Source organism: Caloenas nicobarica, chromosome 3 (genome assembly GCF_036013445.1).
Source record: "Caloenas nicobarica isolate bCalNic1 chromosome 3, bCalNic1.hap1, whole genome shotgun sequence".
NCBI classification, from domain to species: Eukaryota; Metazoa; Chordata; class Aves; order Columbiformes; family Columbidae; genus Caloenas; species Caloenas nicobarica.
The window spans coordinates 31,396,873-31,411,728 of NC_088247.1; the positions used below are offsets into that span (position 1 = coordinate 31,396,873).

At 38.7% G+C, this 14,856-nt stretch overlaps 1 protein-coding gene across 1 annotated transcript in view; it reads right to left on the minus strand.

Moving 5' to 3' along the window:
• The window catches only part of COL9A1 (collagen type IX alpha 1 chain), a 68,440-nt gene that overhangs the window by 4,847 nt on the left and 48,737 nt on the right, over positions 1-14,856 (minus strand). The window contains exons 29-35 of the mRNA XM_065631663.1: positions 9,793-9,846; positions 8,960-9,031; positions 5,641-5,676; positions 5,486-5,530; positions 3,765-3,797; positions 1,670-1,816; positions 1,153-1,207 (exon numbers count right to left, since the gene is read on the minus strand). Coding sequence (XP_065487735.1) covers positions 1,153-1,207; positions 1,670-1,816; positions 3,765-3,797; positions 5,486-5,530; positions 5,641-5,676; positions 8,960-9,031; positions 9,793-9,846 — 442 coding nt within the window. The remainder of the gene's footprint in view (positions 1-1,152; positions 1,208-1,669; positions 1,817-3,764; positions 3,798-5,485; positions 5,531-5,640; positions 5,677-8,959; positions 9,032-9,792; positions 9,847-14,856) is intronic.

Genomic DNA, 14,856 nt, shown 5'->3' on the forward strand with positions numbered 1-14,856 from the left:
CATTCATAGCCATGAAAAATTAAGATGGAGGTGGAGCAAAGAATCTGAAGTAAAACAGGATCTACGGCTCACAGATACATGGGGAAGACTGGGAATAGCAATCTGCAGGCAAAGCCTGCTCAGGAGCTGAACTTCAATTACAGTTGTCTTTGAGCTGACAAAGTTCCAGGGACCTGCTTGGACTGATATCTACTTTCTTTTTTTGTTGAGGGATGCAATGAAGACAGTCCAGATTTTTCCCATATCCTTCTCTTCACTGCTAATTCTGATGGTTATGAATAAATTCAAGCATCGTATCTGATTTCACTGTAATCCTCCTCAGTATTACTGTGTCTTTCAAGAGATCACTTTAAAAGGCCTTTTTATCCTGTTTATAGAAAGTTTAAAAAAAAATATACCCTATTGGGTGGTATTAAGAACAGCGGTGACTACTGATAATTTAGATTAAATCATGAGCAGCAATTTCATTCTAGTAAACTCTTAACATTACAAAGGCATCATATCCCTAAGGGCATCTTCAAAAGCAAGAACCGAAAAGTTTCTTTTGTGCTTACAGTGCAGCATAAAGTTTTAAACTCAGTAAATCCCATGTGCCCAACTGTATTAGGAAAGTTCCAGATTTCAGTGTGTCAAGAAGAACTGAGCAAATATAATTAGTGTTTTGAACATCTGCCTATTGCTTTCATTTTATGGCATATTATCTACAGAAAGCCCCTCTCTGCGCTCCGTTTTTTTTTTTTTTTTACCTATTTTGCACAGTTTGTTTGCTGTAATCTAATAGTGTGTGAGTACAAATGGCAAAACAAGCTTTCAGCGAAGCCGTGTACTTTTATAGATGTAAACATAGAAAGTGGTCTCTACACAAAATATATCTAGTTCATAAAAACATTATCTCCTGGTTACTATAGTAATAGTGTGGAATCAAGTGGTATTTCAATGAGGCTGCAAAGTATATATGAAATAAGAGACTTCTTTCTCATATTCTCTCATATTGTGTCCCCATCGACTGTGGAAAGCTTTTCTGCCAGGTCCCCTGCTAAGGCCACGCTATTTGTTCTGGATAAGAGTGGGAAAATCTTGGTTGCCTCCACAGCAGTAGATTATCCTGATTTAAATTAAAAAGAAACATAAAAAACTTTTTAGCATATTTACCTTGCATGACTCTCATGCAGACCTGTTTAATGTGCTGATCAGTTGGTTCTTTTCCCTAGGATTAAAAAAAAACATATACAGTTAAAAAAACAATTGTAATCACAGTACATTTTATAAGTGTTCCTGATGCAAAAAGTGCTGGCCGGTCAATAAAAGATGTTGCAGTCCCTGCAAGTGCAACTATTGCAGCTGAAGTCAATTTGGCTTGCAAGGTAGATACCATGTGTGATACATCCATGTATCAAACACGGTACATGTGCGCCACAGCAGGGTGGGGGCGAGGGGAGCGTAAGAAAATGGAACTGAATGGAAAGCTGAGGACCCAAGGACCTCACTGCATACAACCCTAAGACTTCTTTGGTGCACAAACGTGTCTGTTGTGAGGTACAGTGTATTTCAGACTCTACCGCAGCACTTGGGTTTTACATGCGTCTGTAGCTCCTGATGCAAGAAAAGGAGTGCTGTGAGTGACAGCTACGTGTTCAAGAGACACCAATCCCATGAAAACAGTACTTACAGCAGGCCCTTGGCTGCCAGGCAGACCTGGGGCCCCCTGCTCGCCCTGCAAGCCCCGCGGCCCAGGGGCGCCCCGTGGCCCTTCCATGCCAGGCAGTCCCCGACTTCCCTCAGGCCCACGGGAACCAGGATCTCCCGGATTACCAACCTGACAAAGCAAAAGAGGAATTTCAACAGACTGCTATACAAGTGTTCTGTCAAAAGAGGCAAGTCGACATCCATAGTGACATGCACAAGAGATTGGGTTTCTGTCAAAGAACAAATCTCCTATAGTTGGTTTCTACTTCTGTCCTCGTGCATGTCACATGCAGCTTTTCTAGATGTTAAGTGTTCCTTAAGTTACAAAAATTCCCTGCTTGCTCCAAATGCCTTTCATGCCCTTTGGTAGAGAGTACCACAGCATGAGCCTGCATTGCCTGGCCCCAGCCTGCTTGGGAACACACATTTTTGCTTTATTTACATCTGCCAGAGCTCACTGCACACAGGTTCTAGTACCTACGCTCAAGTTCGCTGGCACAGGGAAGGGAACATCCTCACACTAACTGATGTTGACAAACTGCCTGAGCAGTTGCGATGCCAACTTATTTCTTTCAGAGAAGGGGTAGAAAGAGCTGTTTTACTGGTATAAGCATTCTGATCTTTGGGGAATGAAAGGATTGATATGGCTACACCAATATGTCCACTTAAGTACATTTGGTAAATAAAGCTATAGCTTCTGCTCCAGTAAATTTTGCAAAAGTGATTAAATATCATGCAGAGTGAGATCTATGCCAACAGGCACCTCTAAGTTACTTTCAGTACAGGTTATTTTACTACTGTTAATCAATAGTAGTACTAACAAAGAACAACCAAAAAACCAACCAAACGAAAAAAAAAAAAAACCACAACAAAACCCAAAACAAGCAGAAAAAAAAACCCCTACATACTTATGGCTTCCTAAATCTACTGGGAAAAAAATAAGAAAGAAGAACAGCATCCACTCAAAGAGATGCTCAAGAACAAATTATTCAGCTGTGGTATCAGTTAAATCCACAAGATGGAGCGATTTCAGTTCCATCTGTGCTGCATCTCAGTCAAAAGAAAACACAAAAGCACACTTCAGCAGATCCATTAAAGAAGACAGCAAATTCCCTTCGTGGACTATACAACCAGGAAGCCATCATTACTTTCTTGCCCAGCCTGGTGAGTTATCAGGTTCCCTGATGGATTATTCGTCCCTCTGTATGTACTCACTAGGATGACAAGCACTCTGGAGTCTCATCAGGAGAAGAAGATTTTTAAAATCTAGGGAGATAAAACTACAGATTTGTCCTCTATACTCTCTCTTCCTCTTGTCCTTCTTGTATGATACTGCTCAGCAGTACACACGCACTCTAGCTTGCATTTGCTTAGCCCCAAAGTCACACAGGCCACTGAGAACCCAAACACAGTTTCTTTGTTACGGTCAGACTCAGCTCCCTGTGGGCAGAACTGTTGACATGTTAGTGTCACAGCCCAAACTGTCAGCTACTGTAACAACCCCACTCTTCAGTGATTCTGAAGCAAAATGATGCGTTCAGCTCTCAAATTCTTTTTCTTATGTGATACACAAGCTTCTGGTCACTTTCCACATCAAAGCTATCATTTTGGTGTTTCTTAAAAATAATTTTTAAAAAGGAATGTAGGAATCTGGGCCATAAATACTTCTGGTTTTACAGACATCACAGTTCTGCTGCCAGCTTTTACACAGTGTAAAGATTACAGGCTACACACAGCCACTGCACTGAGCCTCCTTTCTATACAACACCTAGTGTACAAAGAGCGCATTCATTTCCTTAAAAAAAAAAAGAAAAATAAATAGTTGGCCAGAAAACTGCTGCTGAATGATTCTTCTCTTTTATGGAGCTTAGAATTCAGTCTGTGAGCTCCTTTCCAAAGCTAATTCATTTTAATATTAACTGTATTCAAAATTTAAACAGAAGTAATGCTGTTTTAACTCATTCAATTTAACCGTGATAAAGAGCTCAGCTAATTATTTGAATTTTCTTTCTTAAATCTGAAAACCATCTGTCTGATCTACTGTGTATTGCTATAACAGTGCTGTTCATTATACTTACGGATCCCTTTGCTCCTGGCAATCCCGTATCACCCTAAGCAAAAATAAGACAAACTATTTAGAAAAGAGTATCATTACCATGTACATTACATATGCAGTCAACTTGACATGATTTTTTTCACTATTTAAAAATGTTCCCATATCTAGTTGATTTATGCAAAATCACAAAACTAAAATTTCAAATCTTTCTGTAAAATTCCTTTCTCAAAAACATTTCTATACAATGCAAATAAGAAAGCATGTTTATTATAATTGGTTTTGTGTTGCATATCTTAGATATTAGACATATGACTCTAACCTCTCAGACCACGGTTGCAGCATAGGACAATCTTAGACAGTAGGAGCCTTTAGAGGAAGCATTATTTAATCAGGATTTTCTAGTCTGACAGAATTACAGATATTTTACAGTGTTGTACTAGCCCTGATAAAATTGCAAGAGAAACCAGGCAGGTGTCTACCCAGTGTTCTGTGAAGAAGCCAAATCCCTAGGAGTTCCTGTTCCCAGCAACCTGGCTCCTGGATTGAACAACCCTGAGATCCCCCTATTGCTTGACTGAGAATAGCAGACGCACTATTCAGAAGTTTTTAGTTTTCCTTCTGAATTAGAAAAAAAGAAAAGTTTCAAGATCTTGTAATCACCTATGAAATAGATTAACTATTCTTCTTCAGTGTTTTCATATTACTCTTGGAGACATTTCTGAAAATTTTATTTTCCCAGTTTCTACACGTCATTGCTGAAATAATTGATTTCTAAAAGTCAGAAAGGCCACTTTGTCTGTTAATGGATATGCCATAAGTGAAACAGAAATAACAACTGTTATCGGTTTAAAACCAGACTAACCGGCAGCACACTTAAACAACCCATAGTGTTGCTTCCTGGGAATCTGTGTAGTGATGGTAAAGCTGCGGTTTGGGACATGTAGCTCACTAGGCCTGTCAATTAACTTTAAAGAATTGACAGAGTGTAGGAAAAAAGTGCTCATTTCCAGCACACAACCTGGCTACTGCTTTTTAAATAGGAAGCAGTTTAATTCCTTTTGAAAGATCAAGTTCTGGCTTTGCTGGATGGGGCCTCATAGGAGCCGCTGGACTAGTGCATTTCTCTTCTTGTAGGAAAACAAATCCCCTTTAACCAAGGGCACATGACCCAGACATTACCCATGGGAATTCACAACATGCCACATTCCTGCAGTATATATATATATACACATACATACATATATATTCCTCCAGCAATATTACAGTGCCACCGCTTCTTTCCAGACCATTCTCCTTCTCTGTAACAGTCACTTGCTACATCTCATTTCCAAAGATAAAGGCAATACAAAATATTTCCGTTATTAAGGATATTTATTATCTGTGCTCCTGTTTCACCTGAATTAAACTACTTCATCATCCTCATTGCCTCATATATATATTTTTTCATATATAAATGCTTAGTGTATCTCTACATATGTATCTATCTATACACACAAACACCCCCCTTCAAGGCAGCCTGATATATACCTGATAGAATAGGAGTATTTCAGAGTGCTTTCAAACCAACAGGAATGGCATGACCAGGCTAATAGAACTGCTATGCTCTGCAATGCCCAGTCAGTATAAAACTGAAATGCGACTCTCAATGATCAAAACATATGCTTGAAGCACTCCAACAATACTTTGAAGTTTTTAATTTATGACAAGAAAATATTAGATCAGGTGAAGAAAATAATGCCTTACTAAGTCGCCCTTTTCTCCTCCATCTCCTTCTGCTCCAGGTGCACCCTATATCAGAAAAAAAACCCATACTGTCAGCCTTCAGATTTAGCCAACATCACGTACTGCAGCATTTTGTAGTGTGACTTGAAAGTACCATGAACTCTAACATGACTTACTTGTTCACCCTTAGGTCCTGGTTCACCCACTGAACCCTACAAGATTAAAGATTAAAAAAACAAATCAGAATTTGAAATTGCAGGTTCAAAAGATACTAAATTATCTTAAATCCTCCCTACCATCTATCATTAATGCAAGAGACATTTAAATCTGGAAATTTTTAAGAATTACAATGAAAACATTTAAAACTTACTATATAATTAAGGTGACAGACTGAAGGCAAGTAATAGCATGGAACATACAATCCACTGTCACACTGGATGATACAGATTCTGACTGTCAAACAGTAGATCTACCCTTTACGTGGCAGATGCTCTTGCAGCTGCTACAACTCTGCTCTGCAAATTGGTTAGAAGTTAGAAGTAAAAAATCCAGTAAGTGTATCATTTTTCTAGCCCTATTAAGTACTCTGTATTGCTGTAGGCTGTACCAGACCTGCTAACATGAGATGTGCACACTGAGACATCGACAAGTTCAGTCACAATCTTGTTTTGCTTGCTGTTTAATTCTCAAGGTTTTCTAGCAGAACTGTCTCTAGAATTTTGATCACTACAGTCAAAGCTGAATGGCTTGTATCTTAAACTTGACATTCCTTTTTTTTTAAAAAAAAAGATAATATTATTATGTTTCATCTTAGAATCCTGTAATGAAATATACATGTTTGGACAGGCAGGAACCAATGAGGAAAAAAATAATGACTCGATTCATTTCCAACCTATGTAATTTGTTTCTACAGGAAAAGTATTTCATTTGTAGAACAGTGCATTATTTAAGAAAATGTTAGCATTTGTGTTTTGTTAGAAAACCAATCACACCATCCTTAAATGTTCTTTGCATTCTGTGCACATTAAAACATATACCTTCCAAACAAAAGAACTAACACTATGCATATTTATTTTCCTAAAATAGACAGAGATACAGCATATTCTCTCTCATTTCATAGGTCCATTTAATTCAGATAAGATACAGGCACACCAACCAGTGTGACATCTACAATTTAAGGAATTCAGATTTGTTCTCATGTTCCTGAGGACAAAGAGCCAATACTAAATAATCCACAAAGCTAAGCAATGGAAATCACAGACCTATTTTACATTCTGACTTTGTCAAATAACACTGAAACTATTTTGTCTGAAATGTTCTCAAAATTGTCCCTTGTTAAGGTTTTCCAATTACCCACACAAAAAGACATTGATTTCCAACCTAACATCATTTAAGGCAACAAAGCTGGTGAGGGGCCTGGAGCACAAGTCTGATGAGGAGCGGCTGAGGGAACTGGGGCTGTTCAGCCTGGAGAAAAGGAGGCTGAGGAGAGACCTTGTCGCTGTCTACAACTACCTGAAAGGAGGTTGTAGCATGGAGGGTGTTGGTCTCTTCCCCCAAGTACCAAGTGCTAGAACAAGAGGAAATGGCCTGAAATTGTGCCAGGGAAGGTTTAGATCGGATATTAGGAAAAAATTCTTTATGGAAAGGGTTGTCAGGCATCGGAACAGGCTGCCCAGGGAAGTGGTGGAGTCACCATCCCTGGAGGTGTTTGAAAGGCGTTTAGACGAGGTTCTTAGGGACACGGTTTAGTGCTAGAGTTAGGTTAATGGTTGGACTCAATGATCTTGAGGGTCTCTTCCAACCAAAATGAATCTATGATTCCATCATTTTGGGCATTCTTTTTCTCCCCCTTACTCTTCTTTAGAGCAACAAAACTGCCAATAGATAAGGTTGAGATGGGAGAAGTTTTTGCTTTTGTGAAACTTGGCCTGTGGCACAGAGCTCTCCCGGCTTGTGAGTGGGAACACACAGTGCAGATCAGTGCAAAGCTGCAGCCATGTAAGCCTGCCCCAGAAAATTCACTCTAGCCTCTACGCAACTGAAGAAAAAAAATGAACCAAAAATACAAGTGGATCCAGTTGACACTTGTCTCAAAACAGGGAAGTTAAAAAGCAATCACGGATAATGGCTAGCGTAGCTTTTTGGACTTTAAGGTATTTGCACAGGGCATTAAACTGACCCTAGGATTTAAAAAAAAGCTCCAGGTATAAGATGCTGTCATCTGCCAGTTATATGAACAGAAACCTCCTGGGTGTAGCCTGAATTTCACCGGGTCTATTTGTAGCATCTACATCCTGCTCTTATTTCAGATGTTCAGAGCCTTTATATGGTAAATGAGGAAAATCAGGCATCTTTGGAGGGAAATTGTCAGCACTGCAACAAATACTAGTTGTTTTCCTATCAGATTTGCTTCCTCAGGTACCTTCAATCTCCCTTTGGAGAAGTCTAAACTGTGAATCATTATCAGTCTAATACAAGAGACTGTTTTATGTCAATCACATTTGAGTAGAAACGTATGTTACCGGTCTCAGCATAAAAAAAAAAAAAAAAAAAAAAAGCTCAACAACAAAGATTGTCTTGGAAACTTGTTTTTAAGTATGTAAGCAGCTTTTAAAAACTGTCCAAAACAACTGCAAGCCCTATCTAGCCACCCTGCGATGTATACTGGGAGCATACCAGGGGCAGGATTCCTCTGGTGAACTAAAGGCTTGTGCAGCAGTGATACCTGTGTCTCACTAACAGTTCCACACTTCCTTGATTGTCAGTGGAAAGTAACAGGCACTTCAAAAGTGTAACTCATTTAACACTGTAGTAGATATCCCAAGTAAGAAGCACAAAACACAGTGTAGAACTGCCAATTGCTATAAGAAGGATGTCTGAAGTTTGGTGAGTGAATTCCATCCTCTGCAGCCTCCTATAAGCGGGAGAACTCTTTTTTCTTTTTTCCACTATACTGTCTTCACTGACATTTAGTCAGCAAAGCCAGATATCTTTTTCAGGTGTGTGAGCTCTCCAGGGCCCAGTTCTTCCCTCCTAGCAAAATACCAGATGAGGTACTTATATTCTGTAATTTTGCGTGTATGCACATCAGCCTGTGAATTTCCATAGCAGACCCTAAGATGTATGTAAAAGGCATTGTATCTACTGTAGGCCAGGGCTGAAGTCCCAAACCTCTTTAGTGACCAGAGACCCTCATTTTCAATTTCAGATCTGGCTGAGTCAACGACTTGCAATATGATTTAGGCCTTTAAATGATTCAAACTCCAAAAAAAGGGAAATATTCACACCAGTAATCTCATTCCAGTTCTTTAAGTAACATGCTCAAGACTTTTGCTATATATTTTATGAGCACCACTTTCAAGTAGTTAACAGATCTACATACAAAACAAGAAACAGGACACTGATTCATGTAAAAGCTGCAAACAATGCTCAAATTAATGTATTTACTCCTGACGTTAAACAGCAGTCTATATGTATGAGTGTATTTCTTACCCTGTCACCCTTACCACCAGGTAAGCCTGGAGGACCTGGCAGTCCGGGAAGTCCAATATCACCCTGGGGACCCTGTGAAAATAAGTCAAGGATGTAAACTTACACAGCCTGTTTTAGAACTAACAGCTAAGGGTCATACCCTGACAAGCAGATGGGGCAGAATCTTATTCCCAGAACAGTCCTAACCTGATGAAACAGGATTATCTGATGAAAATATCTGATCCAAAATACAGCCCTTTAAATGGCATCTTATTATGATTTTATTACTGAAAGACACAACAGAAATGGCTTACAGGGCTTTCCACCCTCCAGTCCCTCAACAACAGTCTGAGTCTCCTAACAGTACTTCTTAAGATCTTGCACTCTATGATTTGCACATTCCTCTCTAACAGCAGGCTCTTTCAGCTAAAACTTCCCCAGCTCCTGACTCTTGCTGTGTAAATACTGCGGGAGCACCGGTAAAAGGTGGCATTCATAATCCACTCCATTCATTAGCTTCACGTAGCTGTTAGCAGAAAGCCAATCTTTCACTGCTGCTGCTCCCCAAGTACATGAAGCCCACACAGGAGTGTGCAACCCAACCTTGCACATCACAGGATTTATGTTTTTTTAAACAGAAGAAAAAGTCCCACACATCTCCATATATTTTAAACCAGCATTTGCTAATATTAGCACAGTCACAGAGGACTGAAAAAGAAACCAAACAATCATTCGTTTCAACATTATTTTCAGTTCCCTGCATGAATAAATGAGTGAGTGTAGTTCCAGATGATACCAGAACTTTACTTCTTGAAAGTAAACATGAACACTCAATATGGAAATAAACTGCTTACCAATTTCCCTGGTAAACCTGGAGGGCCCGCAGGACCTGGCTCCCCTCTGCTACCCTTATAGGAAACAGAAAGACATCATTACTTCCTGAGATATTTCCTCTGAACAGGGATTACTATTATTTTTTTCTTAATATTTATTTTTACTGAATTACAATACTCAGCAGTTGGTTTTAATCAATACTTCTGTTTATTAGTGCAAAATTACCACGTGCATTAAAAATAGTGAAACTTCCTGAAAAATGTGAACATTTTCAGCCAACAATGGCATACAATATTTAGTTGGCATTAAATGATTCAAGTAATTCATTCTGCTGAGTGATTATACACAGAGTCCCCTTCATGGGATCGCACCCGAGAATTACCTGTCACGAACACATTTATGCCACTAAGACAACTCTGATGCACATGCTCAGCTTTAGGCTTTTGCTTAGTTTCATCAACTGAACTCCCACACGACCACATACTTGAAAGCCCATGATCCCACATGTACAATGGACAAATGTGAAAAGTGAGTGCAGAAGTCATGCTTAACAACCTCATCTAGGTTAAAAAAAAATCTAGACTGTTGTAGGGACAGGTAACCTTTAAAAATCCCCATTCATAATAGTGATAAGTATAAATATGCTTCTTACTGGATTTTTACTTTGTATCTTCACTTCAGGTATGCTTATCCATTGAGATCATCATGTTCACATTAGCTGTATAACCCCATCTCTTAATGCAGATGTTTGAACATACACTCTGGGTAAACCCGACATTGAGTCAAATTTTCGAAGATTTTACACAATTTTCACACTAAAGTATCTTTCTCAAAAATGTTTTGTCTTGTACGATTAAACCTTTCAGAACAGCTCAATAAATTTTGTACCTTTACTCTCATATATACAGATATATACCTGTACAGGTGAATACAAACACTATCCCAACACAAGGCTAAGTCTCACTTCAGACACTTTTCTTACTTCCACAGTGTGAATACATAAGGGAAACTTGCTATAAAAGCATGATTTAGCCTTTAAGATAATAAAATATCAATAACCGAAGTTATTAGATAAGTAGATAACCTATTATATATAACTTAGAAAACTTTGGATAAAAGCAGATCTAATCATTCCACTGCTGTATACATTGGGGAATTTTAAATGTAGATTGTTTTTTTCTTCATAATAGGAAAACATTGTGAAATATTGTGACATACTGAACAACAAAGGAGATGGCAGCCATGGCCTTTTATACCAGGTCATCAATGCAACGACAGCTTCTCACACAAGCTTAGGAAAACTAACTCTACAATTCCAGAAATAATTAGGTATCTCGGAATGATCAGAGTGCCAAACATAAACAGCCTTTTCCATTCATTTCCTTCAAAATATCCTATGATGTTAAGATCACTATCCTTTCAAAGCACTTTGTATAATTTCTAGAGACGTTTTCATGTTAGACAAAAAGAAAAAAAAAATCACCTTCATATTACAACTCAGAAGATACATTAACCTTTTTGAAAATCTGCTATTTAATCACATAATTCTGTACTACATCTCTGACCTCGAATACAACTACATTTCTGAGGCAGGAAAGAGAAGGATTAAAACTATGATCAGTATTAGAAACTCATCTCCTCATATATGTGATAACATTCATGTCTGGTTGCAATACAGCTATAAAACAAAAGCAATATGTCACATTCCATAGAATAAAAAATCATATAATAAACCTCTTAAGCACATCAAAGGTTCTGTTGGTCATACAGAATGCAAGAAAAATCTTCCATTTGATTTTAAGTGCAAAAAAATCCCTTTTGTCAAATATACACTACAGGCACTTTTTCAAACACCAATGCTTTTCTAAGGTGGTAAAAAAGCTTAGTATACAGAAGAGCGGAATACAAAAGGATAATATTTCTCATAAACACTGACATTATGTCTGTAAGGACAGATCACTTCAAACTAAGGGCCACCACGGCAAGACCTACAGAAGTTGTGTTTTACTCAGTAAGAGGAGAACTGTAGCCCAAACAACAAGAAGGAATCCCACAGGTCCATGGCATTATTTAGAAGACTGTGAAGCTTCCTCCAAGCCATATTCGACTGAAATGGCCCTGGGATAGATTCACAGTGAGGTAGTTACTCCTGGTTTCCTTCATACGAGATGAAGAAAAAACAGCATTTTGAAATGTCCTAATGTAAACATTTTAAATCCATCACGAGTCCTGTCCTAGAAGCATATATATTTTTCCCACAGCCTACAAGAGACCTTCTGTAATAACTGGTTCAGGTGTTGACATCTGCACTTGGTCAGATGAAACCTTCCTCTGTGCTCTAAGTTACACAGAGGCAGCAATCAGAACAGAAGGCAGTTTGGCCATGTCCTCAGCCTACCTTTCCTACACAGCGGCCCTATATATATAACACAGTCCACAGTTGCAGGCCACTTACAAATCAATGGGCATGTTGCACTGGTTTTACCAATTAAAATAAATAAATAAATACAAAGGACAAGAATCTGTATGTTTTATGCACTTTTGACAAGTTTAAAAATTCCAACTTTTCCTAGAGGTGGAATGCTTGAAGAGGGACAGTAGCTACTTGAGAGTGAGCTGGGACAGGCAGACTTGCACCCCTGCTGGAAAACTTCCCCGGTGTACAATGAAGGGGGGCAGCACGCAGACTCCCACTGCTCATGGCCCCTGAAGTACTGTATTTAAAAAGTTAAGCTAGGAGGAAGGGTAACCAAAGAGCCAGGAATCCATATTTTAAATAAATCAATAAGGGGAGGGGGTTGTTAGATTAATGAGATATGTAAACTGAGGCAGGCGTTGGGTAGTCTGTAAACCCTGAAGTACCAAACCAATGGGGAACAGGGGAGGGAATTTGCAGCCAGGATTTAGGGGGGATATAAGCAGGGGCTTTTTGCCCTATTGTGTGTGCCTACCTTTAGGTAGAACACCTGGTCTTGCAAAATCGTTAATAAAATACGCTTCGCTGAGAGATCCTGTCTGAGCCTATTATATTGGCAAGACGATCATTTCCTACAACAACACACAACAATATCAGGATCCAGCCCTTCCACAGCTCATGTGCGGGACTATGGTTACAAGAAAATCTACCTGCCCTTTGTTCTAAGGCAGGATTGCTGGACCACTCCATACATTTACATGAAGACGTAATGTCTCTCTCTCTCACAGTTCTGTTAGATTTATATTTAGCCTTTTAATGTAACATAGGTAAGGGAATGTTGCAGGATTTACAACCTTCATCCTCACTGAAATTTTGAAGACTTGATTCTTTTGTAGAATTCCCGCAAGCAGTTACAGAACGCATTCTCATGCTAAAACAGTTTCTTTCACTGGTTTATTGATTTCCTATTCACCAACTGATCCTGTAAAGGATGCCTCTGTTAGTGGAATAATAATAAGAATGAGAATATTCCACAGGTAATTTGCATCTCACTTAGCTGCCCAGATAATAAAAACACTAATTAGAATCTCTTGACAAGTAATTCAGTGTGTATACTGTAATAAGCTCTCCTCTATTTAAGAACTTTGATTTTATAATATATATCATACCAATATTTAGTATATTCAATAGCGGTGCCATAGAGAATTAAATCTGTGCAGAATTAAAAAGAATAAACAAAGTACATTTTGGAATGAACTTTTTTTAAACTTAGTATTCCAAAGTATTTTGCAAAATGTAACCCATTTATCAATTACAAGCTTGTGAGACTTTACCTTATCATATTTTTTTTTCATCCAAAATCTCAGAGGAGTTCTTAAATTTGAGTTCAAGGATTTATCCATGGAAGGACCAACAAGACTTTTCATTTGACCTTCAGTACAGGAATAAAAACCATCCAAAAATATAAACTATTATTTGCTAGAAGAGTAAATATACAGCAAAGTTTCTGAGATTTTAAATGCACCTTTGCACATTTCTCAGAGTAATAATTCAATTGTACTACTCAAGATAATGGTAAGTTATAGGTGTACCATGAAACGTACCTTCCTCTTAACTGTGTCATGCTTTTGGCACAAGCAGCAGCTCAACAGATGCCATTCTTTTCAAGGGTGCTACTGTGGCCAAGTATGAAGGACAGAGACCTTTCACACCAGCTGCATCTATAGTGTTAACTGAAGTCTAGGACAGCTTTAGTACACTAAATCCATAACAAGATTATTTTTTACCATCTATACTGCTTAGGAGAAGCCAACATTAGGATATCTGCTGACATCCAGAGATCTACTGTGCCCAAAAGTGTCAAAGGAAGCTGTTGTTGGAGCTGCAGGGGTAAAGAGGGAGGCAGCAGACAGGAATCTGACCACACAGTTTGGAAAGACAGGGGTGGATAGCATGAGAACGAGAGAGGCTTGGAGATGCTAATCATGTTTGGCTGGACTACGTGGTCTGTGAGTGAGAGAGGAGAAAGTGCTAAACTGTACAAACCATGCTGCAGAATTGTCCAAGGTCAGGAAGCTTAGTCACATCCACCTAGAGGGTGAGGTTTACTGGATAAAAAGCATATCTGGCAGGATGGAAATTGTTCTTTTGGCTCTGCTATAGACTGTGCAATGCTAACCCCTTTAACTCTATCACAAATGTAAACTATGACTCATCACTTGTGGAACACTTCTGAAATTACATATACAAAACATGTCCACCTAAACATAGCATATAAACAGAGGTAAGGACATTTCATCCTATCACACTACTAATACCACTACACCAATACCAACTATGGAAAATGTTCCATCATTTCAGTTGCAGTAATGTAAAAAGAATATGATAAAAAAACTAGATTGTAGTTACAATTGTTAGGGTAGCCAAAGATACATTTCAAGGTAGGTAAGACAAAAATATCTTTAAAGTCTTAGAAAATTATTTATCTGAAAGTAATTTAAGATGCTGAAAACAGTATCCTCATCTACCTTTAGTATGCCTGACATTTTAGTATCAAATCCAAGGTACTCCGCAGGCTCCCCCTTTATCCTGAGCAGAGACAAAGGCAGCTCCAGAGATTGTCAGCCCAACTCTCCTGAATCCCTCAGAAGTCTCTCAGAGGGGCTAC